The sequence below is a fragment of the Dipodomys merriami genome, unplaced genomic scaffold (assembly GCF_024711535.1).
Source record: "Dipodomys merriami isolate MVZ:Mamm:240054 unplaced genomic scaffold, mDipMer1.0.p SCAF_26, whole genome shotgun sequence".
Classification (NCBI taxonomy): Eukaryota; Metazoa; Chordata; class Mammalia; order Rodentia; family Heteromyidae; genus Dipodomys; species Dipodomys merriami.
The window spans coordinates 3532800-3559927 of record NW_027204048.1 but is presented as its reverse complement, the minus strand read 5'-3'; the positions used below and the strand labels follow the sequence as shown (position 1 = coordinate 3559927).

The 27128-nt window shown below is 41.3% G+C and overlaps 1 protein-coding gene and 1 pseudogene across 1 annotated transcript; one reads left to right on the top strand and one right to left on the bottom strand.

Annotated features, from left to right (window-relative positions):
* Positions 1-26660, bottom strand: LOC138836792 (spermatogenesis-associated protein 31D1-like). The gene is made up of 11 exons (XM_070035427.1): positions 26455-26660; positions 25710-25746; positions 25075-25135; positions 20779-24811; positions 17416-17553; positions 14451-14562; positions 12305-12376; positions 5519-5589; positions 5282-5313; positions 3918-3984; positions 1-3434 (listed from the first exon to the last, which is right to left on the bottom strand). Exons 1-11 carry the CDS (start codon positions 26650-26652, stop codon positions 264-266), a joined length of 7992 nt encoding a protein of 2663 aa, XP_069891528.1. The 5' UTR covers positions 26653-26660; the 3' UTR covers positions 1-263.
* LOC138836879 (proteasome activator complex subunit 3-like) lies at positions 17231-18120 on the top strand (annotated as a pseudogene).
* Positions 26661-27128: the final 468 nt, after the last annotated feature.

Genomic DNA, 27128 nt, shown 5'->3' with positions numbered 1-27128 from the left:
CCCATTGTAATACTGAAATTTTTTATTAAAGAGAGATGAGAATATTTCTTTATGCAGTTTTTCCTTGCTGTAAGTGCTACAGAAGCATTTGTTGTTTTCAAAGATGAGTTAGCTCTCAAGGTGTTCAAAAAATATGAGCGCATGTGCAAACACCTGACATGCTTGGTTGCAGGTAAAGCTTGGATGGGACTTTGGCATTGTGGAGGGTGCAGGAAAGGAAGAAGTTTCTGGACTCATGACTCTTCTTTAAAGGCTATAATCTTTTAAGGAGGTCTGTCACAGGTCCATTCAACAGTTGAACAGTAACTCAGGCCAGAAGAGATAGCTTCTTGCTGTGGATCAGAGGTCACATCAGAGTTAGAAGGTTGTTCGTTGTTGGGCTTTGTCCAGTCCTGCAGTTCTTCTTTCTCCTGATTCAACCCCATATTCTGAGGTACCTCTCTACATGCCAGTTTCTTCTCCAGAAGCTTTCCAAGGCTTGCCATGAGCTCGTGGGCTTCAGGAGGCCCACAACTCATAAAGAGAGCTTTATCTTTCTCAGACATTTCCTCTCCTGTGCTTTTCTTCCTGACACCAATCCACTCAAAAAAATGCCTTATTTTTTTTCTGAAATAGCTTTCAGAAGGATTCTCCAACTTCCTTTCCTTAGCAGGATGGCTCTTTCTTGTTGCTCTGGATATCTCTAATCCTGAGTCCTCATTTATAAATTCTCTTTTGGATTTCGGTGAAATCAATCTCTCAGTTGGTGTGCAAGTCATATACTGGAAGTTAGCAGTGTCTTCCCACTGCTCTGTATTGTTCCTTATGCCATCCAGGTAGTTATGTAGCTCCTGGGAAGCTTCCATGTTCCCACTGGAGATACTGTTGTCATATGGCAGTGAAGATTCAGAAGTAAAGCTGCCTGAAGGAAAGGACATGTCACTGGAAGAAACCTCATCCTGGCTATGTGACCCAGTGTTCAACTTAGACTTTAGTGTAGGATCTTTCAGAATTGATGGGCTTGTTGGGTCATATTCAGTGGTCAGGTTAGTTTCTACTTTACTTAAATTTTTATTTGTCCTTTGTGAACTTCCCAACTTGTTGGACATGTTGGATCTTGCAAAATGTTCTAGATTCTCATATACCATCTTTTTTTTCTGATGCACTCCTCTTCTGCAGTGGGAATTCTCAGCCTCTAATTTATGTTTCTCTCCATTTTGCTTCATAGACTCTGAGCTGTATCTGTTGGCTAGTGTAGTCTTTTTCTCACTAACTCTGTCCATATTGGATGTTGGGAAATGTTCTACTTTTCTCCTCATCCTTTTGTCCTGAAGCAGTTTTTCTGTAGGGCTAAAACTTACCCTTTCATCTCTTGGTTTAGGCCCAGCCATATCTTGCTTTGTCAACTGCCCTGGACTGTATCTGTTTTCTAATATAATTTTATTCTTATTCACTTCTTCTATGATATTGTGTGTGCAGACCAAAACAGTATGATCTATAAGCTCATGATCAATATTTGAAGGTGATCGCCTCAAGAGCCCATGTCCTTCCTGTTCTACATGTAAGTTGGCAGAAAGAGGATGGCACAAGATGGGGATTGAATTTGTTGTTCCTACCATCTCTTCTTGAAAAGATGTAGAGCTGTGTGTCAGGTTCCTAGAAGATGAGAGAAAGTCAAATTGGGGAAGGGGCCATGTTTTTGCTTCTCTCAATGTATAGAATTTTATAGATTCAAGGACCTTGAGGGGGAGGCCCCACCTCTGACTCATCTGAAACCTTATAATATGGGCTTCTAGCATCTGTTGCGTTTTTTGATCAAGAAAGTCAAGTTCCAGTGTAGTAATTGAACAGTAGCTTCTGCTTAATAGTGGTAGCAAATTTGTTTTTTCCATATTTATATGAGAACTCCCAGAACAAGGTACTGTATGGCCATCAACCAGCCAAGAACGACATACCATTAAAGGAATCCGACCTACACTGATCTGCCAAAATTTTCTGATCACATGTAATCTAAGAAAGCTTCTCATTTGAATCTCATTCAAGTTATTAATTGAGATAGTTAGTAATTTATTACCTGAACTGTTCCTTGAATCATATACCCATTTATTTTGTGTCTCAGGTGTAGCCCTTGGACAGTTCAATGCATAACATTTTGAATCCATTGGCAGATTGTTTAATGAGTATTTCCCTAGGATGTGTCCAAGATTCTGTGCCGTATCTACTCTCAGTGTATCCCCTGTCAGCTGAGAGTTTGTTGCAACACTATTATAGAAGGTTCCTGGTTGACTTACTTTTCTCTTCCTTAGGTCATTGTACCTATGGCCATGGTACTCAAAGGGTTGCAAGTAAGCTTGATTGCAGTTGTAGTGAGATATCTCCATTGAATTGCACTGAGGTTCCATCAGTACCAGAGTTTCTGGATTGAGACAGTCCTGGAAGCACCAGGGTGGGGTTTGCCTGTTTGGCACATGGAGCTGCAGGTTCTGGCGTTCACTGATGTTACAAAAATGTCCAGAAAAGGCAGATACTGGGACATAATACTGTGAGGCTTTCCTCACAAGTTTTAAGTTGGGAGCTGGAGGACAAACAGATTCTTGATGATTTTGGACCTCAGAAACTGAACCCCCTAAACCATCTTGATGTTTCTGTAACATATGACATTCCACGTGTTGATTTCCATTTAAGATATCAAAGTTATCCCTGTTCTGTGAACTGTTGGAAGTATTTCCACAGGATGGAAAAGATAGTTGTATAGTAGGAAGCGGAGGAGGGTTCATACAGGTATGGAAATGGATCTGAGTGAAAGGTAGAGTTTGAGATTGAGTCATGGGTTGGGTATGCACATTGGTCAGAGGGAGGGGGAGGGATTGAGTAAGTGGTAACGTTTGTTTATCCTGCATTTGGACTACAGGATCTTTACAGATTTCATTGAATAAGACAAGATGAGGTTCTACTGAGCTACCTTTCCTAGACATCAAGAAGGTAGCCACTATTGACTCACTGTGCAGAGATGGGAGACCCCAGAAAAGTTGGCTGTCTTTCTGTTCTAAGTTTTTCCCCATAGTCTTCATATATAGGAGCTGCTTATGAATTCCTAGCTGCTCTGCTTTGCCTTTAAAGTCCCAGTCAGTTTGGGGGATTGTGCTATCCTGCTCATCAACAAGAGAATGCAAGGAATTCCATGAAGATGTCAATTGATATTCTGACCACTTTTGTTCTAAAACCGGTCCATCCTCCTTTTTTGCCTTTTCCAAAGTTTCAAAAACCATTTTCTTCTTTATTTGTCTCTCTAAGAGTTCCTGTATGTTAAGGCCAAGCACGGGAATATGTCTGTTCTCCATGTGTGATGCATTAGAGTATCCCCAGAAATAGGAATCTGGTAGATGAAGGGAAACATTTTCTTGCTGAAAATCATAGTGCGGTAATCTTGGGAGGAATGTGTTCTTGTTCGGAGCCTGCCACCAAGAGAATTGAGAAATTTCCATGTTTTAATATTCCTTGCCTTTGATCGTTGGGACATAAATGAACATCCAGTAGGTCTGCCTACCAGAAACAAAATGGCCTGTGGTTAGAGAATAATCTGCTCTCTTGAGTGTGACATGTTGAAAAAGGGAGATGCATGCAGTTGGAGTGGGAAATCTGGAATCAAGGAGAAGGATAAGTTCTTGTGGTAGAGAGTTAGTTATCCAATAATGAAGGTGAAAGAAGAAGTTCAGCCAAGTGTGATATGGTTAAGTGAGACAAGTAGAGAAAGCTCAGGCTGAGAAGATGGCATTAGGTTTCCAGGATTTCTGAGTAATCAGAGGTCACAGGAGGTGATGACTCAGTCACAGAAGAAAGTAAAGAGCTGTGGGAGCCAAAGGGAACAAAGAGGATACAACATTTAGGAATGTTTATGAAAGCAAATGACTGACCTCAGCAGTTGTTTTATTACATACCTCATGAATAGGGTCTTCACATAGTAGTTGCTGAAAGAAGGTGATAGCATGATACTGGCTTAGAGGGCTGCAAAAGAGAAAATACAAAGCTGTAGCCAAATAGTGCACCAAGAATGGAGGGCACGGTAGCCTAGCAGAGGGAAGCCTGAGACCTTCTTTACTTTTTCCCATATTCATTATCTCTCAATTTTCTATAGCCTCTCTCCAAGACCTTCCTTCAAATATCTTTTCCTATGGCTGCCCTACCCATAAGTAGGACAAGCAGCACTGAATCCTTAGGATACATAGAACATGTCAAATAAAGGGCTAGGAAAGATGAAAAAAATGAATCACCTTTTCAAAACACAAAGAAGCTTCCTCTCCTTGTCTTTCTGGCAAGTTCTCTGACCTAGACAACCAGGAGAGTGACATACATAATGCAAGTAGAAACATACATGAGTCCACTGATGGGAATCCCATGGGATATTTAAATCTAAAAGCACCAAGAATCAGGGGACAAGATTACTTGATTAACAATTCTTTTGGTGATTTTGAACTCACAAGCTTTGTGCTTGCTAGGCAAGAGCATCACTTGAGTCATATCTAAAGCTTTTTGGCTTTGTTTTTTTTTAAATAGAGTCATATGTTCTGGCCAGTGGAGGCCTAGTCAGTGATTATTCAATATATATTTCCCACATAGCTATGATGACAGAAGAGTGCCACCACACCCAGCTTTTTTTTTTTTTTTTTTTGGCCCAGGATGACCTAAAACTGTGACCTTCCTGAACATCAATGATTATCTCAGAGATGAGTCTGAGCACTCTGAAATGAAACATACAGCACAGGAGTTGTGACTCCAAAGTAACCACTAAACTTTCCTTGCCAGGTCATGTGTTCTCTTGACCAGCATCCACTGTCCAGGTCCATCACTGCCTCATGCCGTGGCTGGGCAGAACCCAGATTGAGACGTGTCTCTAGTTGGACTGTCTTTCCTCCTTACTTCTCTTCTACAGGCTTTATTTTCTGAGAGACACTGATTAAAAACGGGTATCTTTAGCTGGGCACTAGTGGCTGTAATCCTAGCTGCTCAGGAGGCTGAGATCTGAGGATTGCAGTTCAAAGCCAGCCTAGGCAGGAAAGTCCGCAAAGACTCTTATCTCCAATTAAAGAATACCAAAAGTGGTGTTGTGGCTCAACTTGGTAGAGAGCTCATCGTCAGCAAAAAAGTTCAAAGATCGCACCCAGGCCCTAAGTTCAAGCCGAACAACAGACAAAACAAAACAAAACCCCCCAAAAATTGATATCCTTGGAGACCCAACCTATTAACTCATAGAATGATAGGCAGGTCACCTTTAAGGTGCTAGGTCAAACAAGCTGCACCTTACCTTTCTTTTCTTTTCTTGGCTCTTCCATGATGCTGAGGGGGAAAAAAAGAAAAGAATGTTGACAGGACTCACTTCTCTAGCTACTCTTAGGAAATACAGACATCCATTATCTAAGAATAATATTATTCCCCATTTAAATATTAAGCTTACTACTTTCTTTGATTAATTTTAGAAGATGATCAGATATTTTCAATTTCTCTTTCTTTGAGAATCCAAAAGAAGGACTTGAGTTCATACTTGAAGTTTAGTCAGAAGTCTCTCCTTTCTAGATTTTTCCCAGCATGAAGGAAGTTTTGGTGAAAGGATACCTGACATAGAGTAGAACATCGGATCAAGTGTTAGGAAGAGTCTGTTCCCATTTAGAACACTTGTAATCTGTAACCAAACTAATTCAGAATCATAGAATTGATGCTTGGAATTTCACCCTGGAACCTCCCATACCTAGATTGGTTGGCTTTGAGCTTCAGATGTAAACATAAGTTCTACCTAACTCTCTAGCCCTTCCTGATCTCTTGCTCTAGAAGAGTGATCTCCTGGTTTTTCCTATCCTAGCCTTCTTATCTCTGATGTCTCTCTGAGCCAACCAGAAGTCATCTAGTAATGTGTGAAAACAAACAGGGAACTAAAGAATCATCCTGTGAAAGAGAGTTCTTGCTTCAATTATGGCATTAAGGAGTTTTGGGTAACTGAATAAGTTACCCATTACTTTTTTAGTGCCATCAGAGAATGGAGCTCACTGGTAAAACCAACTCCAACATCTTCACAGAGGTATAATCAAGAATCCTGTGGAATTGTAAACTGGAAGAGCAATTTGATGAATTGCTAAAGGATGTTGTGAACTATCATTAGAGTGAGAATATCCTGTGGGTTACAATCTTCAGTTTCCTACATTTTATGATTTTTTTCCTACAAGCTCCCCTTCAGGCTCTTAGAGTGAAGACTCATGGGGAAAACCTTCACATTTCTATCAGGAAGAGAAGAAAAGGAACCATTTTCAAATAGAACCCAATTATTCTCTGTAACAGAAGACTCCTTAGAAGAAGACTAGGTATTATGTCATATAGGAGAAGGAAACATCTCTCTCCAGACTCTTATACCCATCCTGTTTTACCTAAGATTCAGGAAAAAAATCTAAAGACAAGCCGGGCGCTGGTGGCTCACGCTTGTAATCCTAGCTACTCAGGAGGCTGAGATCTGAGGATTGCAGTTCAAAGCCAGCCCGGGCAGGAGAGACTGTGAGACTCCTTCTCCAATAAACCACCAGAAAACCGGAAGTGATGCTGTAGCTCAAGTTGTCGAGCGCTTGCCTTGAGCTGAAGAGCTGAGGGACAGCACCCAGGCCCAGAGTTCAAGCCCCAGGACCGACCAAAAAAAAAATCTAAAGAAACAGATGAACACCATAGTCCAGGGACACAGGACCATTAGAAGTGGGAGATTTGAACACAGCACAAGCTTCTATAAGAATGCTCTACTAAGGAAGTAACCTTATGAAAAACTGAAGCACTAGAAGATACAAAAACCTAGGTAGTAGAAGAAATTTGAAACAGATGGTTGTAACTATAGCAAACATTAAACACAACCTAGTTTTTAGGGAAACTAACATAAATTCTACCACTAATAGTTCTTATTACTGAACACTACTAATGGCTTTCAAAAAAACAAAAAAGATGGGCTGGGAACGTGGCTCAGTGGTAGAGCGCTTGCCTTGCATGCACGAGGCCCTGGGTTCGATTCCTCAGCACTACATAACCAAAAAAGAAAAAAGCCAGAAGTGGTACTGTGGCTCAAGTGGTAGAGTGCTAGCCTTATACTGAAGAGCTGAGGGACAGCGCCCAGGCCCAGAGTTCAGGCCCCATGACTGGACCCCCCCCCCACAAAAAAAAAAGAAACAGCCAAAAAACCTCACAACATGCCCAAGGCTACCTCCTGGTATTCTACAAAGTAGGATGACCACATGTTTTATCATTGGAACCAAGACCTCTTAAGATTGAAAAAGAGGAGCTTTGCTAGGTGTCTGGGCTCACAGCTATGATCCTAGTTATTCAGGAGGCTTAGATTTGAGGATCCTAGTTCGAAGCCAGCTCCAGGTAGTTAATATGAAATTAATCACCAAAAAAGCTCAAGTAGTGGAGTGCAGGTCTTGAGCAACTAAGATAAGGGACAGTTCCCAAGCCCCGAGTTCAAGTCTTAGTACTGTACTGGCACATGCGTGTAGGCGTGAGTGTGCACACATATAGAGACAACCTCCACACCCACACAAAGTGCAGGAAATGTAAAAACTTTCTGAAACACAGAAGAATTCATCGCCAGCAGATCTACCCTGAAAGAATTAAAAGCAGCTCTACAGGCAGAAGAAAAACAGTAGCTCAGATCTATGCAAAGAATATACAGGCACTAGTCAAGGAATCAGTGAAGGTAAAATGATACTATTAACTACCTTTAGTTGGCATAATAGTAGCAACAACATATTGGGTATTTGTCATATATGGATAAATGAATGAATGGCAGCAATATTAAAGGTTCAGGGGTGATGAATTAAGAAACCTCTATTAGGAACCTTAAGTATAGTGCTATTTACAAAAATCAAATCCATAGCTGCATGCCAGTGGCTCACACCTGTAATCCTAGCTACTCAGGAGGCTGAGATCTGAGGATCACATTTCAAAGCCAGCTGGGGCAGGAAAGTCCATGAGACCCTTATCTCCAATTAACCACTAGAAAACCGGAAGTGGTGCTGTGGCTCAAGCAGTAGAGCACTCGCCTTGAGCTGAAGAGCGCAGGGACAGTGCCCAGGCCCAGAGTTCAAGCTGCACGACCAACAAAAACAAAAAACCAAAAAAAAAATCAAATCATGAAGACAGTGAAGCAAGTTGAAATGTGAAGGATTTTTGTTTGAAGCCAGCCCAAATAGAAAAGTCTGGGAGAAAGGCTATCTAAAAATTCAATGTGATACCTATCAATATTCCAACCTCATTCTTCAAGGAAATAGAAGAAGAAATCCAAAAATTCATATGGAACAACAAAAGACCCTAAATAGCAAAAATGATCTTTAACAGAAAGAACAGTGCTGAAGGAATATCAATACCAAATTTCAAAATCCTATTACAAAGCCATAGTAATCAAAACAGCTGGGTACTGGCACAAGAAAAGGCTTCAGGACCAATGGAATAGAATTGAAAACCCAGAAATGAACCCACAGACCTAAAGCCACCTAATCTTCCATAAGGGAGCTAAAAAAATAGAATGGAAGAAAGACAGCCTCTTCAGTAAATGGTGCTGGCAAAATTGGTTAATCACCTGTAGAAAACTAAGGCTAGATCCTTATATATCACCCTGCACCAGAATCAACACCAAATGGATCAAAGACCTTGGAGTCAAAGCAGACACCCTGAAAACATTACAGGATGGAATAGGAGAAACCATAGGTCTCCTTGGAACAGGCCAAAATTTTCTTAAAGACCCAGAATCACAACAAATCAAAGAAAGGTTGGACAAATGGTATTGCATGAAGCTGCAAAACTTCTGCATGGCAAAGGGCATAGCTAGCAAGATCAATAGAAAGCCCACAGATTGGGAGAAGATATTCACTAGCCATACAATGGACAAGGGTCTCATATCTAAAATATACTTAATAATTCAAAAAATTAAATCCCCCAACAACAAATCATCAAAGAAACAACTGCCCAATAAATAAGTGGGCTAAAGATTTAAAGAGAAACTTCTCTGAAGAGGAAATAAGAATGGCCAATAGACACATGAAGAAATGCTCAACCTCTCTAGCCATAAAAGAAATGCTAATCAAAACAACATTGAAATTCTACCTCACCCCAGTTATAATGGCTGTAATCAAGAACTCTAATAACAACAGATGCTGGAGGGGATGTGGACAGAAGGGAACCTTACTGCATTGTTGGTGGGAGTGTAAACTTGTTCAACCACTTTGGAAAGCAGTCTAGAGGTTCCTCAAAAGACTCCACATAGAGCTCCCCTATGACCCAGCAATCCCACTTTTGGGCATTTACCCAAATGATCACAAACAAGGCCATACGAAAGCTACCAGCACAACTATGTTTAATGCAGCATTATAATATATATATATATATATATATATATATATATATATATATATATATGCAATGGAATTCTATGCCTTCATCAGAAAGAATGACATTGCCCCACTTGTTAGGAAATGGGAGACCTGGAAAAAATTATATTAAATGAAGTAAGCCAGGCCCAAAGAAACATAGGTCCTATGGTTTCCTTTATTTGCAATAACTAGTATATGTCTGGGACAAGTAGAAAAGGTCAAAAGCTATATACATACGACCAGATAAAATGAAGTTAAGCAAAATGAACCCCAAGATAGGGACACAAGTTGTTTTTTTCTTGCTTGCTATTGTTCTAACATATTTATAAGGTACCATGTGATTTTTTGTTGCTTTGTATGTCCCTCCCCCATGGTATAACCCCTGTTTTCACTGTATTTGATGTTGGTATAATTTGGAGAGGGGAAGGGAAAAAACAAAATGTTTAAATAGGGATACAGGTGGAACCATTGCAACAATGAGATGTCAAAGACACTATATTGAAAAATGAACTTTATAATTTAGGCAGCAGGGGGTTGGAGGGAGTGTAGTTGTGGAGGTGGGAGGAGAGGGATGGTAGGGGAAAAACAAAGGAGGAGGCAACAATGCTTGATAAGAAATGTACTCATTACCTTGCTCATGTAACTGTAGCCCCTCTGTACAGTATTTTCACAATAAAAAATTTATTTAAAAAAAAAGAAAAAAAAGTCTGGGAGACTCTAGCTCCAAAATAAGTACAAAAAGCCTCCATGCAAATAGTAACCAAAATGGAATGGGGATGGCTGTATTTGTGACAGGCTTGATGTATACTCAAAGTGAATGAAATCAGCCTACTGTAGAGTTCATTGTAGCATTATTCACAAAGACCAAATCACAAAAATATCCCACGTGTTCACAGATGAGTTGATAAATGAACTGTAGCACCTATTCGTCTGTCTACATACTTAATTACTCATCTGCCTAGTTATATCAGGTATTTGTGTGTATATGTGCTGGTACTGGAGCTTGAACTATAGGCCTGGCCACTGTCTCTGAGCTCTTTTACTCAAGCTCTTTTACTCACTTTACCACTTGAGCCATAGCTCTACTTCCTGCTAGGATTATAAGCACCCAGCCTAGTTAAATCAGTTTAAAAATTAAAGAGATCATGCATCTGTAGCAAGATGGATAATTGTGCTAAATGAATAAGCCAGTCAGGGAAAAAGTGCTATATATGATTTTATAAGGAATTTTTGTGGTTGTTGTGGTTGGTCATGAGACTTGATGTCAGGGCCTGGGGGCTGTCCCTGAGCTCTTTTGCTGAAGGCTGGTACTTTACCACTTTCAGCAACAGTGCCACTTACAATTTTCTGGTGGCCAATTGGAGATAAGGGTCTCACAGACCTGTCCTGGCTGGCTTTGAACTATGATCCTTAGGTCTCAGGCTCCTGAGTAGCTAGGATTGTAGATGTGAGCCACTAGTGCCCAGCAGGAATTATTTTAAAAACACTGAATACATATAAATAGAGAGTAGGACTGGAAGAGTGGTCACCAAGGGTATGGGAAAAGGAAATGTGAAGATAAATAGAAAAGGGTACTCAGCATCATGCTATATACCCGAAACATATACAGTTAGAACCTAGAGAAAGTTATCCAAAAAAGAAAAAAGAAAAAAATTATCCCAATAAAATAAAACAAAATTCCTGTTTAAGATAACATAAGGGAGAAAAAGGGGAAGACATAAAGGAAGAATGGGTACAATGAATATTGAAGTTGAAGATATGCGATAATATTCCTAATATATAAGACCTACATATAAAACAATATATTGTATTTATTGTTTTAAATGTGAATGGTTTGAATTTACTAATTAAAAGTATGTCAGAGTGGATATACATATATAGGACCTATAGCCTATGTGCAGTGACTCATGCATATAATCCCAGCTACTGGGAGCTAGAGATAGGAGAATCACAGATGCTAACTTGAGGTTGGGGAAGACCTTATCTCAAAAAACAAGACAGGCACGGCAGGATGGAACACACTTGTAATTGTAGCTACATAAGATGTGGAGGTAGGCGGGCCTCAGTCCAAGGGCCAGCCGAGGCAACTGTATGGGACTATATCCAAAAAAGCAAAAAAAGATTGGGGTCCCGCCTGAAACCACAACCAAAATAAAGAAGGGAAGAAGGAACCCATGCATGTGCTATTTAGAAGACACGCATTTTAAATATAGAGACAAATAATAGAAAAAGAATGAAGAAATATTGCCATGAATCAGAAGAAAAGAGAAATAGTATTAATTTCAAACAAAGCAAACTTAGGAATAGAAGAAGTTATCAGGGATAAAAGAAGCATCACCTAAAGGTTCAGTTTTCCAAAAATACATGAAAATCTTTGTGAATATATATAAGCTGGTAGAAATATGAAAGGAAATAGATTAATCCACATTAATCCATTCAACAAGCTTTCTATCAGAAATTGACAGATCCATCAGACTGAAAACCAAGAGGACATAGCCTGAAACAGCACATTTAATCATTTGGATATCATTAATATTGTCCATCCAAGCAGAGTAAAATATACAATAATTTCCCCAAGCTCAAGTGGCACATTCTCCAGGATATAACACATTTTGGGCCATAAGCTATACCTTAACAAATATGAAAGAGCAGTAGCCAAATAAAATATGCTTTGGGATCAAAAAGGGGTTAAAATAGAAATCAGTAATAGAAAGGTAGTTAGAAAATTCCAGAATGTTTTGAGATTAAACAAAGATTATTACATCATTAATCAAAAAGATTTCTACAGGTTTAAAATATGAAAAAATTAAATGAAAATACAACTTACAAAAATGTGTTGGATGCAGCAAAAGTAGTGTTTAAGCACAATTTATGACACTAAATACATATATTACGCACGAAGACCTATACTCTCTGAGCAACTCTAGTTTTACTACCTGTTTGATCTTTCTCTGTTTCTAGAATATTGGGAAATATAGATTCTTCTGTTAGCACAGAGACAGGAGAAACCCATATAGGAAGTCAGCGATAGGAATACTCAAGAAGTCAAGTTAGAGTTGTCATGCTGTGGTATGGCTCTGAGGTCAAAGAAGAAGATCCATGTCAGAATCTGGACACTGAGCACACATTCTAAATTACAGACAATTCCAAGCCCACATCACAGAGCCTTAGCAGACAACAAAGATTCTTAAGGCTGGTGGAGGAGGGAACATAAGGGAATTGAACCCAAAACATTCCCTATCACTCAGATATGCTCATCTGTCCATCCCTCTGGTGTCCTTAGGATCCCTTCACTGCATCCTTTCACTATTGTATATTTACCTCAGTATTTTAATCATTCTACCTACTTCCTAGATATTATAAGAGATCCTTTTATTGCATGGTGGTCTCCCTTTTGATAACATATAATCTTTGAAAGTCTTGCATGCTCAGGGACTCACAAGTTCTACTCTGCTCTCAACTACAGCTTCCCAAATACACAGTGCTTTTTACCTGCACAAAAACAGAAACCTAGAGCACAAGACCCCCTCACATTCCTCAAAAGGTTCCATGCTTTCCAAAAACCTGTAGAGAGCACAGTAGTTTATACCAACAAACAGAATCCAAGAAAAACAGAGACAAGACACTTCCACATCAAACATCCTTCTGCCCCCAATCTTGCTTTCAAAACAAACCCTCTCTAGTGTCCAACCCTGCTGCCTCCTCATTCTTCCTCTTGTGTCTCATGTACCTCAACAGTTTTTAGTTTTGCATCTGTTTTAGAGAACAGTTGTGCATGACCACAGCCTACACAACCAGATCCATCCTGATTTGAAGAGTAGGCTTCGCCATAGCATCATGGGTCTTCTAATTAGGATGATTGAATTTTCATTTGGCAAAGCCTTTTGCTTTGAATCACATTTATTGGTTACTTCATCCATGAAAGATTTTATGAGCTTTTTTCCCCCCATCTACATTTTTTCACCAAAATTCCCATTGGTTCCTATATATATATATATATTTTTTAAATAAGATGTTATTTTGGTGGCTATTGTACAGAATATCTGTTTTATCCTTTCACATTATCTACTCACTTAACCATTAAAACCCTTAAAACTTCTTTAGTTAGTGGCCTGCTCTGATGGTTCAAACCTGTAATCCTAGCTACATGGGATACTGAAGACCAGAGTACTGCAGTTCAAATCAAGCCAGGACAGAAAAGTTTGTAAGATTCCTTCATGTCTCTTATCCTAAACTACAAGGAAGGCTGAGATAGGGAGGATTACTGTGCCAGGACAACAGGTAAGGAAAATCCATGAGACTCTGCCTCCATGGAAGGAAACTGGACAGTGGCATACTCTTGTGATCCAGTAATGTAGGCAGATCAATGCATACCTAGGCAGGAAGTAAGACCATATCTCAAAAAACAAACAAACAAAACCCATTTAAAAACAGGGTTACAGGTATGGCTCAGCAGTACTGTACCAGCCTAGCAAACCTGAGACTCCAGTACCACCAAAAAAGAATTTTTTTAGCTTCCAGAGATTATAAACTAGTTAGGCCCTGTGTCATTACCCCACATTGTTACCTTTGTTTACCCATTGAATTTGATGAATCCACCTTCATTCCAAACTCCCAGTCCTTGCTTTTCCATATGATGAAAGCTTACCAGAAATACGAGACTCTTGCACACAGTTTCTCTCTCTCTCCCTTCCTCCCTCTGTCTCTGTCTGTCTCTGCCTGTCTCTGTCTCTGTCTGTCTGTCTCTCTCTCTCTCTCTCTTTCTCTGTCCCTCCCCCCCTCTCTTTCTCGTTCTCTCTCTTTTGGTTGGTCATAGGGATTGAATTCTGGGCTGTCCCTTAGCTCTTCAGCTCAAGGCAAGCACTCTTCTACTTGAACCACAGCACCACTTCCAGTTTTTCATGGTTTATTGGAGATAACAGTCTCCTGGACTTTCCTGCCCAGGCTGGCTTTGAACTGCAATCCTCAGATCTCAGCCTCCTAAGTGGCTAGAATTACAGGCGTGAGCACAGCTTCTCTTTTGACAATCCCAAACAAGCTCTACTTCAAGCCAACTTCTCCTCTCTGTCTGTTCAGAAATACCTTTCTGCTTAACCTTGCATTCCTGGTATTGCTTTGTAGTTGTTTGTAACAAACTGGTCTTGACAACCCTGAGGTCTCTAGGACTCACAAATGAAAAAACATCCTTTAATATCTGAGCAAGAGAAACCTCATCAGAAAAATGAAAGCAGTGAACAATAGGTGTATTCTTCAAATGAGGCCAGGCCATATAAAGGGGAAAGATGAAATACTATTCCAAATTAAGAAAGACTGAAGGCACATAGCCAAACACAATAGGAAATTCTAGACTGTTCTTGTAATGAAGATGTAAAAAATAAAAGAAAAGCAAGCCAGGCACTGGTGGCTCATGCCTATAATCCTAGTTACTGAGGAGGCTGAGATCTGAGGATCATGGTTCAAAGCGAGCCCAGGCAGCAAACTCCATGAGACTCTTTTCTCCAATAAACCACTAGAAACTGGAAGTGATGCTGTGGCTCAAGCAGTAGAGCGCTTGCCTTGAGTTGAAGAGCTGAGGGACAGCGCCCAGGCCCAGAGTTCAAGCCCCAGGACTGACAAAAAAAAAAAGAAAGAAAGAAAGGAGCTGAGTGTCAGTGGCTCACGCTGTGGCTCAAGTGGTAGAGCACTGGCCTTGAGAACAAAGAGGCTCAGGGATAGTGTCCAGGCCCTGAATTTGAACCCCACAACTGACAAAAAAGAAAAGAAAAGCATAACATATATATACAATATGGATGAATGATTTAACATTTATAACTGTACAACTACTTAAAGATAATAAAAATATAACTACATTAGTTACTGAAAGATAATTGAGTATTAAGTATGAAGGTTATTAAGTATTCTTTTGATACATGAAATGAAATATCCATCCATAATGTATGAAATGTCTTCTCAAATATTATGTACATTTATTTGTTGTGTGTGTGCTTGGCTATATATGTGTGGATACATAAATACATATATAGAGAGAATGTATATGTCATATACACATATGCATTAAATAGAAGAGAGGAAAACCAGCAAGTGGGTTAAACATTAGCAAAAAGTGAATCTGATTAGTGTGTATTGTTATTTATCATTCATTTAACTTTTTGCAAGTTTGTTTTAAATACTTTTTTTTGGTGGTCCTGGGGTTTGATCTGAGGGCCTTTACTCAATAAGCAGGTGCTCTACTACTTGAGCCACATCCTTCACTTTAAACAACTCTTTGGGGTGCCTGTCCTGGGTCTTAAACCCTGGGCCTCAATGCTGTCCCTGAGCTCCTTTTGCTCAAGGCTAGCACTACCAGTTGCGCCACAATGCCACTTACAGCTTTTTCTGTGATTAACTGAAAAGTTTCATGAACTTTCCTGCCCAAACTAGCTTCGAACTGCAATCCTCAGATCTCACCCTAGGTGAGTAGCTAGGATTACAGGAGTGAGCCACCATATCCAGCTTTAAACAACTATATTTTTAATTCAACCATTGACTACATTGTACTGAGTTTTACTTAACAAAATTTTTGGCTTTGATTCCTACTTCTTCCTCACACCACAGCCAGACCCTAGTTATACTCAATGCCATCTCTGAAATGGTTATCCCAAGGAAAAACTTGATTCCCTGAAACCAAAATTTCAAGGAATCATGTTCATAACACATAACTCTAGATTTCTTTCTTATTGGTTCCTACTGAGTCATCTGTCTTGTAGGGTTTTGTGGGAGAAGTTGTTTTGTGGATGATTTTCTGTTTTGCTAAGTCATTTACCTCTCCTCTAGATTTCAAAAATATATTGACCTTTTCTGTAATATCTTCTCCCATTCCTACCGTTCATACTTTTTAAGCACTTCTACTTTTTTTTTTTTTGGGGGGGGTCGGTCGTGGAGCTTGAACTCTGGGCCTGGGCGCTATCCCTCAGCTCTTCAGCTCAAGGCGAGCACTCTACCACTTGAGCCACAGCACCACTTCCAGTTTTCTATTGGTTTATTGGAGAAAAGAGTCTCACGGAGTTTGCTGCCTAGGCTGGCTTTGAACCATGATCCTCAGATCTCAGCCTCCTGAGTAGCTAGTATTACAGGCATGAACCACCGGCGTCCAGCTAAGCACTTCTACTTTTTAAATCTTTTAAGTCTTACTGAAATTGACTCTACAATGGATATTGAGGTACTCTAAAGTATCCCTACATTTTCTTTTTCTCAATGAGAATATATATTCATATAATCTGCATTTTTCCTGAAGCCCTAAGAGTCAGACATGACAGTGGCAATGGTAAAACTCTGGAGATAAAATGATATATTTACAGGAAGTAGCAGAAATCTTTTATTTTGACACACCTATAATTAGGAGGCAAGATCATCCATGGATGATTTTCCAGATCAAAGAATGCTTCTGAAACTCAGTATATAACATAGGACACATTCTTTAGCAGTACTCATTCCATTCCTAGACTCTGCCCCCTCTCAGTTCTGTGCACATTTATTGGGGAAAAGAATGAATTGAGGGAGGAAACTTTTGTCCCTCAAACACACATAATAGAGTCACCACCTATGTGACATCCTCTAGCTAGCTGGATATTTTTTAAGTCTAGCTGTGGTGATGCAGCTTCCAGCATGAGGGGCAAAAGCCAGGAGTGGGCAGCCAGTAGGCAGCCAGATGGACAGATTTGGGTACAGGAGGATCAGGCTGATGGAGGCAAGGAAAGAACAAGCATTGAGAAAGCCAGTTAGGGTGTCTAGGTCCTGAGGGCAGTTGAGATTCCTCAGGTCCCTCTGGTCCTCTTCCCTAGAGCCTCTGGTCTCCAGCAGAGCGAACACTGCCCAGCTGGGCCATGGCCTCATTGCTGAAGATGGATCAGGAAGTGAAGCTCAAGGTTGATTGTTTCAGAGAGTTTATCACAAGACATGACAATTTCCCCCCCCAAAAAAACTGTTAGAACCTGATGGTTTAAGGAATCAATTCTAGACATCCATGACCAAACTCATCTACTTAGACATGGTTCTCCCTGCCCCTGACCCCAATCTTCCCACCAATATCCACGATGGTCTGGATGGCCTCACTTATAAGAAGTGAAGGTTGGATGAATGTGAAGAGACCTTCCAAGGAACCAAGATGTTTGTGATGCCCAATGGGAAGCAAAAAAGCATCCAGCAGCTAGTGGACATTTTTTAATAGTGAAAATAGTGTACAAAGGCGTTACAATTATATGGGCAAGATAATGAGTCCATTTCTTATTATTGTAGCTTCCTCCTTTGTTTCCACTTCCCATACCTTCCCATCCTCCCCCCCCCAGCCCGCCCCCAACCCAATCCCCCTCCTCCTTCCCTCCCACCCCCAGAAAATGAAACCTGAGATCTGGCTGCTGACCCAGAAATGTAACACAGTCTAAATGTGGTTACAGCTCTTGATTCTCAGGATAGACAATGGGAACAACTTGATACCTATTCAGAAAGAGACAGTTACAAAGCTAAAAACTGTTGAGAGTAAAGCCCTGTTTCTGGACCAGATTTCAAGAGCCAAATTGGCTTCTATAACAGCTAAACATCCCCATGTGGAGGACTATCCCCTCTCTGTGACAGTTTGATGAGAAAAAAATTGTCAGTCTTCAGTTTATCATATGCAAAGCTGAGTAATCAGTATTTAACTCTGTATGACATGATCTTAAAAAATATCAAGAAGATCAAATGGCCCAGAAGTAGTAACACAGATACATTGTACTGAGCCCAGAGCCAGGAGACTCAGTGAGTCTGGTGCAAAGCCAACATTGCCTTAGTTTGTTATATTAGTACTGTGTTGGGGAAACTGGAAATAGTAATCACACCTCTGTTTTTAGAGTCTAATTAAACTCTTATCTAGTTCTGTGATGTGTCACCTCTTTTTTGGGCTACAGGAACTCTTCTATCTCCTTCCTTAATGCCTCACACCCAGCCTGCCCTAATTTTTGGAGAATTCCAGAATTGTGTGTGTGTGTGTGTGTGTGTGTGTGTGTGTGTGTGTGTGTGTGTGTGTGTGTGTGTGTGTGTGTGTGTGTGTGTGTGTGTGTGTGTGTGTGGTGTGTGTAGGATATTAGCGTGACAGTACTTGTTTTCCTCTCTCACCTTCCCTCCTCCTTTGTCTTAGGCTTTGTGTTTTCTTCCTTTTGATTATTGGTTGTTTAAAAGTTGAGGAACTGGGATGGTGGGGGTGGGAAAGATTGTCTTGTTTCCTACCAGGCTGAGTCTCTTGAGTCTGTGTGGGTGGTCCTCCCTGGTGATAATATAGGGTGTCCAATCTATTTTAATCCCACCTTGAACCTGATCTAACAAGGAACATGGAAGGCCTTCAGTTCTGTCCCTAGTTCATTCTATAACAAGGGTTTTCACATATACATGGGTCAACATATAATACACATACAGATGAATATACACCATCCTACTCTATTATCTAACCTACTCTCTTTCCTCACCACCATTCCTTTGCCCCTGTTCCTGTCACACAGCTTTTGGCAGGTGATAGTTGTCTTAGTTCTCATCTACCCAGGCAAAAGTCCAGGTCTCATCCTTCCTCCTGATATTGTAATCACTTGGTGCCAAGGATAAATTGAAGGAGAACCAGTAGCTGACAGCAGAGGGCTAGGGAAGACCTTTTCCTCCCAGACAAGTTCCTTTTGACTCCTGCTTGCCTTCTTCAAGGTGAATAGTGGGGCAGGTGAACATAGGAGTGAGGTTCAGATGGTGCTGCTCCCATCAGGCTTTCCCTTTGGGAAATATTTTTCTTATAGTATTGTGATTCCAGGGAAAGCAGTAATTATTGTATATGTATGTGCATGCACATACACACACACGTGTGTGAGTGTGTTTATGGATGTAAAACTATAGGAAAGTTGACTCCTCTCAAATCTTCCAGAGATATCACTTATTGTTAAAGCTTTCATGTTCTCTCATCAGCTTTTTTTTTTTCCCCCTTCATGAACCTTGATGTCTGTGGTCAGCCTGCCAGTGTCTACTTATGAGTTTTACTCTTCCTCATTTTTGTCTTTCAACCTTCAATCATATTTCCACCCAGGCTGCATTTTTGCTCCCAGTATTCTATAGAAAAGGAATTAAGTGAAGTAAGCCAGACGCAAAGAAACATACACCCCACGGTTTCCCTTAGGACAAGCAGAAGAGGTCAAAAGCTATGTACATATGACCATATAACCTGATGCTAAGCAAAATGAGCCCCAAGATAGAGACACAAGAAATCTTATCTTTGTTGCTGTTCTTTTTAATGTACTTATAATGTACTATGTGATTGTTTGTTTCTTTGTATATTCTTCCCCATTCCCATTATGTTGCTTCAGGTTCCTTTTGTTTGTTCTACTGCTCTATAGCTCTACCTATAGATTGCCCTATAGATTACCCTACCACCCATACATCATAATATAAAATTATTTTACAATGTCAAGAAATTGTTTTAAATGCAGGTATTTCTACATCTTTCTTTTTTTAAAAATACTTTTGTTGTGTGAAAATACTGTACAGAGGGGTTACAATTACATGGGTAAGATAATGAGCACATTTCTTATCAAGCATTGTAGCCTCCTGCTTTGTTTCCCCTTCCCATCCCTTCGTATCCTCCCCCCATCCCCCCCCACCAAGGTTGTAAAGTTCGTTTTTCGACGTAACGACTTGTACATCTCATTGTTGCAATGGGTCCTCTTGTATTCCTGTTTTAACAATTTGTTTTTTCCCTTCCCCTCTACATATACCAACATCATGTATAGTGAAAGCAGGGGTTGTACCATGGGGGAGGGACATATAAGGCAACAAAGACATAATCTTATAAATATCTACATCTTTCTTTAAAAAGTCAAGCTGTGCATTGGGTGTCAGTGGTTCACACTTGTAATTCTAGTTACTCAGGAGGCTAAGATCTGAGGACTGCAGTCCAAAGCCAGTCTGGGCAGGAAAGTACATGAGACTTTTTTTTTCGGCCATGGAGCTTAAATTCAGTGCAGCACCCTGAGTTCAAGCCCCAGGAGCCCCCCACACACACACGTTATTCTGAAACATATACTTGCCTTTAATCCCTTGTACAGATACACTAGTTCTTCACTACTGTTTTGGAGGATGGAAAGCAATCAATGAGCTGAGATCTTCCAGTTGTCATATAGTGTTATAATAGCTCAGCTTCATTAGGTAGGGAAAGGGATTTGGGATTATAGCCATTCAATTTTCAACAAGTGCTCCAACAAACTCATCTTATAAAAAAAAAGAGGAAATTGCTGATTGCTCCCTATCCCTAGGTACCAGCCATGCATTACCCCGAACTCATATGCACAAAACAGTATGCAAAAGATAGAACTACTGTCAGAATATTTATTGCAGGCAATGTGTTGAAGGTTTATTGGGGGGAAAGGAATGAATTATTTTGAGGAAGGAAACTTTTGTCTCTGGGAATGATGAAGATTCTCTCTTTCAAGAGGGAAACATTTTCCAACACACTGCCATTAGGAATGATAGGGGCAGCCAGAGGCACCCGATGCACTTGATGTCTGCAGATGGGTCTGCTGTGGAGCACTGGCTCCCTGTGTGCCGTGGCTGTGGGATACCTGTGCTCAGTAAACAGCACAACATTTGTTGGCTCTCCATGCCAGCCTGTGCCCTGCCTATTTTTCTCAAGGTAACTCTGGCCAGGACAAACAGTCTCTTGCATCCTGGACTTGACACATGACACTCTAGAGCAGGAAGCTTTGTAGCTGACATGCTGGCCCTGGATACAATCTGTCTGGGTCTGCATTTCTGCCTTCTGTTGAGTTTTCCCAGACTTCATGGGAGACAAAGGGGGTTCCTGGGGGCATGTGGCATCTACTCCATGCCTCTGCCCTCGTTTCACTGTTGGGACTTTCCCAGTGGTTCTGGTGACTTTCTGATTTTTAGTGCTCCCAGAAAAAGCAGCTCTCCCTTTACCTGGGCTTCTGGCCTGCACAGATGATGATGGAGAACTGTTGTTTCCCTGGGAACTTTCTTGTCCTTTGCCATTTTTACCTGAACTAAGCCACTGAAAAAATTGTTTTATGTGGTTTCTGAAACGGTTCTCATGAGGAGGCTGTTCCTTCCGTGACAGCAGCGGGGAGGATTTGGTCCCAGCCATCTCCTTTAATGTTTTATTTTGAGGATGGTGGCTCCTCTTTGTGAGTTGGGATACAGAGAGCACTGCATCTTCTCTACCAAGCTCACCTGCTTTTGATGTTGGATGGCTCATGGCCTTGTTTCCTTGTGGCAAATTTTTGCCTTGACCGTTATGGAGGTCATCCTGTCCCTGTTCCCTGCTGGTCTTTGTCTTGTCCAGTTGTGCACACAGCACATGGGAAACTGCTGTATCCCCACTGGTGACACTAGAGTTTAAAGTACGTAAAATCATGTTTTTCAACCTGTCTGACTTCACAGGCAGGTCATCCTGAAAACCCTGGGCCTTTCCTGTCTTTTTGCTCTCCATTTTCAATTTCAACTCATCAAAAAGTTTGTATTTTAAGGCTGATATTTCAGGACCATGGGGACCTGATATCCCCATAAAGGGACTTTGAGTAGTCAATGTAGTTTCTACTTTACTGGTAACTACATCTGTCACTAGGGAGCTCTTGCACTTGCTGGTTTTTAAGGTGGTACTAGGTTGTGATTGAAGATTACAGAGATCCTCAACCTTAGATCTCTCTCTGGATTTTTCTGTGCTAACCATGGTATTTCTCAGCATCGTGCTTTTTCCCTGAGGTTGTTTTACACTTTTGTCAGAAATTTTTCTCTTACTCGGTGGGTCAGATACAGCTCCGGGTGGCCTTGTGCTTAGTTTGGGCACATGATTATTGCTGGCTCCAGGCTGTTTCAGAATGGCTTTGTTGCTGACACTTTGTGTCTGGCAAAGCGAAGGACAATTTCTATCCTTCATTTTGTGAAGATCTACATGCTCATGCTTCATATCAGGGGATGATTGTCTCTGGGATCCCTGCCCTTCCTTGCTCACAGGTAAGGCAGCAGGATCAGGACAATCTACGATGAAGGGTGAATTTGTCGTTCTTATCTTGTCTTCACTATTAGAATTTTCTCCAAAAGGCTGAGAAACACTAAATGTAGAATCCACTCCAGAAATGGAGTTGGATGGGGAAGGAAGTTTAAAGTTGGAATAGGCCTGGGATGTACTTTCTTTTTCATTAACAATTTCTATGGATTCTTGGACTTTCTGGAGAAGGCCATGCATCATCTTCATATGGAAAAACTTAATACGGTCTGCCAAAATATTTTGTTTGCTGGAATCACGGAAGGAAATATCATGGGATGTGTTCAAGCTGCTGTCCTTCCCCATCAATGGTTCCAGTGTTCTCTGTTTCATTTGGCTAGGGAATTTTTCACATGAGGGCAAGTGCATGTTGTTGGAATGATGTGAACCAGCAGTCTGATCTTCATTGATTTCTGCAAATTTCTTGTTCCACTGTTTTTCCAGGGCATCTTTGAGTTGTTTCTGACTCAGTGAGGTACTTAAATTATTCTTTGATACACTCCCTGTGTAACTTTCTGGGCTTGACTCAGAGTCAGACTCTGAACTAGTATGTGGAACCCCCTCTGAGTCACTAGACAGATGGTCTGTGGAGCCAATCTCTGGACTATGTCCTTGTTCTTTCCCCATTTCTTCTTCTCGCAAAGGTATCTCATAGCTCTTCTCATCAGAGCTTTCAAGTTGGCTCAATTCAAAGTTTGGATGTTTACTGCTCTGACATTTCAAGGAGGAAATGCATGAGAGCTCCTGATTCCTCTTAGACTCAGAGCTCTGGGGAATTTCTGTCCTAGGACTTATCAGTGACAGAGACTCTTGGATCCTGCGGGGCAGGCCCCAGTGGTGCTGTATGAGCCTCTTTCGAAGGTGATGCTCTAGTTTTTGCCGCAGGCCACTGGTTAGGGGGAAATCACCAGGAAGGATGGAGACTGTAACATTAGCCTTGGAATACTGTCTGACCAATGGAAGTTTTGGAGCTGGTGGACAAAAATCTTCCCGAGATCTCTGGACCACAGAGGGTAAACCCCATACACTATCCTGCTTTTTCTGCAATATATTATTTTCTAGAAGACGAATTTCAGATGGCATAAGAAGCTGTGCCTCCTTCTGTGGTCCATAAAAACAGACTCCACAGGTCCTAACCTGGGGTATGGGAGAAGCAGGAAGGACTAGGAGTGCAGATTCAAGCTGGGCCTGGGCCCTTGGAAGATATTGATGCAAGTTCTCAGGCAAGACTTGAGATTGGATCTCAGATAATGGCAGAGGTTTAGGATTAGGGATGATGGGGGATTCATGGGCTGTGGAGACATTGGAGATTATATTGAAGCAGACAAGTTTCAAAGTATAGTCACTTAAGGCAGAGACAGTAGAGCTTAAGGACTCACTGTGTAGAGATGGGAGACCCCAGAAGTACTTGGTAGATGATTTTTGCTGAGAATGGTCCTCATAGGGATTTGGACCTGGGGCCTGCATGTACTTGTGTAGCCCCCCTTGCTTGCCATTGAAGCTCCCAAATGGAAGGGAAACTGCCAAGTCCTGCTGCTCAGCAACAGACTCTAATACTTTTCCTACGGAATTCAGTAGCATGTCTTGGTTTGAAAAGGAAGCAGGATTTTTTTCCTTTTCTTTCCACATCAAGAACGCTTCTGGCTTCTTAATTTGTGTTTCCGGGAATTTGAGGTCATCAAGTTTGACAAACGAGAGGTTACAAGGTTCTACAGAGTAGGTAGCAGGGATACCTCCTATAGAGCCCTCAGAAGAATGAAGGTCAAGGGAATCCTTCCTGGCCTCACATTCTACCAAATCAGAAAGGTGTGTGTTTTTCACAATAGGCTCCCTACAAGAGAATCCTGACATTGTTAAGCTGGAAGAGTTAGTGCCTCTGGTTTTTGGGTCATAAGTAGATAATCTATCAGGACTGTCCACAGGAGACAAAAGGCAATTTTGTTGGAGAACAAGTTCTTTTCCCTGAGTATGAGGCGCTAAGGGCGGAGGAATTGAGGCAAGTTGTTCAGCTGGTGATGGGTCCTCTGGGAATTTGATATCCAAAGGAGAAATTGATTCTGAGAGCCCAGAATCATCCAGTGGTGAGGGTGAATTTAAGTCCTTCAAGGGAGTATCTTGGTTTGGTGAGAGCACAGAGAAGGTGGATGAAGAAAGTTCAGAAGTAGGGGCTTGAATTGATTGCTCTGGAGGAATTGCTGAAAGAGCAGTGGTCAGAGCTGATGACTTTTTCATGGTAGTTGTGGAAGCTAATGGAGACAGAGCACATGCAGTTTCCTTCAGGTATGCCTGAGAAAGCAGATGACTGACCTCAGCAGTTGTTCTGTTGCATACCTCACAGAAGGGGTCTGGACAGAGCAGTTGCCGAAAGTAGGTGGTGTCATGCTGTAGGTTCAGGGGGCTGCCGGAGACAGAAGGACAAAGCTGTATCTGTGATTAGCACAAGGAAGAGAGGGCCTACTGGCCCAGTGGTTGTCAGGCTGCCTGCTACTTTATGTTTTCTAACACCCCTGACATCACAACACAGTCTAGAGCTTCTCCCCAGAACCTTCCTTCATGTGCCTTTTCTGTGGCTATCCATCCCATGACAGGGACAGACAGCACGTCATCCCCAGGATACATTACTTAAAACGGGACCAGGATAGAATGGGAAATAATAATCACCTTTTCAGAATAGAAAGAAGCTTCCTCCCCTCCTCTGCTTCTTCTCGGTGACTTCTCCAACCTGGAAAACCAGGACAATGGGTTACATGTAACAAGAGTAGGAACATACAGATCATATCAGTGTCCCTCTATGTGAAACACTTGGGGTATAAATGCTAACGGCCCCAAATATCAGTAGACAGAGTCAAATGATCAGTTTCCTTCATTAAGAATGCTCATATGTAGTTGGCATCATTTATAAAATACTTTTTCTGCATCATCTCATGTGATGCCTAAACCTACCATGTGAAGCCTTGAAGTCAGTGGTTACTTCAGATGTAAATCTGAGCTCCCAAGAATAAAGCTCTACACAATGCCTGGATATTGAAGTTGTAACTTGACATCTCATCTGCTCCCCTAGTGAGCAGAAGTCACTACCTGAGTCTGTCGCTAACCTCATGTTGATGACTGGCAGACCATGGACTCTGACATATCTTGGGTCTATTTTTCTGTGAACCTGTCCTCTGAAGGCTCATTCTATGAGAGAAACCAAGTGTAGTAGCTGAAATCCTCGGAAACTGTGGATGGGACAAGAGGATGACAAGAATGACAGAAGTCATTCTTGGTGAGCTCAGATCAGATAGGAAGAAACATACCTCTAAATGCTCTTCTCCTCTTCCTCCTGATTCTTCCCTGTCATAGAGATAAAAAAGAAAAGAATGAGGTCCTGGGACTCATTTATATTGCTCCTCTTTGTAGTAAGTTCTAATAAGCATTATCTAATAATAAGATGTCTCTACATTAAATTCAGATTTGATTCTTTTTATTAGATTTTAAAGATGATCAAATATTTTCAGTTTTTCTCCTTGGAAAAATTTAAAGTGAGTTCCATACTAGGGTTCCCAGAGGTCCTCTGCTAGAGGAGGGCATAGAATCTGCAGTCAACTGCCACAGGTGTGCTCCCTGGAGGATTCTGTATTGTGGACAAAACTGAGACACCAGGCTCTGCTCAGAGGACCTCAGAGGTCAAGCACTGTTCTCATGACCATCCCAACAGGAAGAAAAGCCTGGTAATGGTACACCTGACTCAGGAGAGATTGAGTGTCAGGAGCCACTGTGCTTCCGAACACTAAACCAATCAGAACCATAGTGTCACTCTGTGACCTCTTCCTCTAAGATCCTCCAACACAGAAATGTGGTCTCTGGACGTCAGATGGAAACCTTAGTCCTCCATGGACTCCTCCCCTCCAAGGCGCATGCCCTATAACAGATGCTTTGTCTGCTTTTCAGATTTTCTATGTCTCTGAGAGTCAGACTGCCTCAGTCATTCATTGATGTGAGAATAGAGATGGAAAATTCTAAGAAAGAATCTCTTTTGGGGATTCTCCTGAAATTCCTTACCTGTTGGATGTACTTCTTTTTCTGGAGTTTTAGTGATGATGTTTTCAACAACCAGTAACACAGACATAGGAATAGCAACCCCAAGGCACTTAGAAAGGTGAACCTGGGGTCTACGTTTAAGAGGGTTTGTAAGCCAAAGCTCAACCATGGCACAATATGACTATTCAGAAACCATTCTATGGAGAAACCATTCTCCATAGTCTGGATCTTACGGCTGCCTGAGGCAACTGGGTTCTGAAAGTGCAGGGCTCATCTATAACCCCTGGCCTGCATCACAGTGCAAGGAAGAGTCACAGAAGGTTTCTGAGGGTGGGGGAGGGGCTGTCTGAAGAGGGCTTGCCCAGAGCCCCACCCTCACTTGCCAGGCCTGCCAAGCTCCCTGCCCACATTGTTGCTTCATTTCCCATGCATGATGTGTATTTCCTCCTGTTGTGTATTTACTCAGGGAACTTTCCTGTTTGTTCCTCTATGATCAAGTTATTACCTGAGCCCTTTTTACTGTTTGTAGCCTTGACTTTTACTCCACATATCCTACTATCTTCGAAGTCTGACACACTGCTTGAAAATTTTGCTTTCGCTCAGACATTTTCACTCTCAAGAGACAAACGTCCCAGCTCTGTCTCTTCTAGAAAATACTTATCTATTCTCTAGAACTATCCTGGAGAATAGTTCTT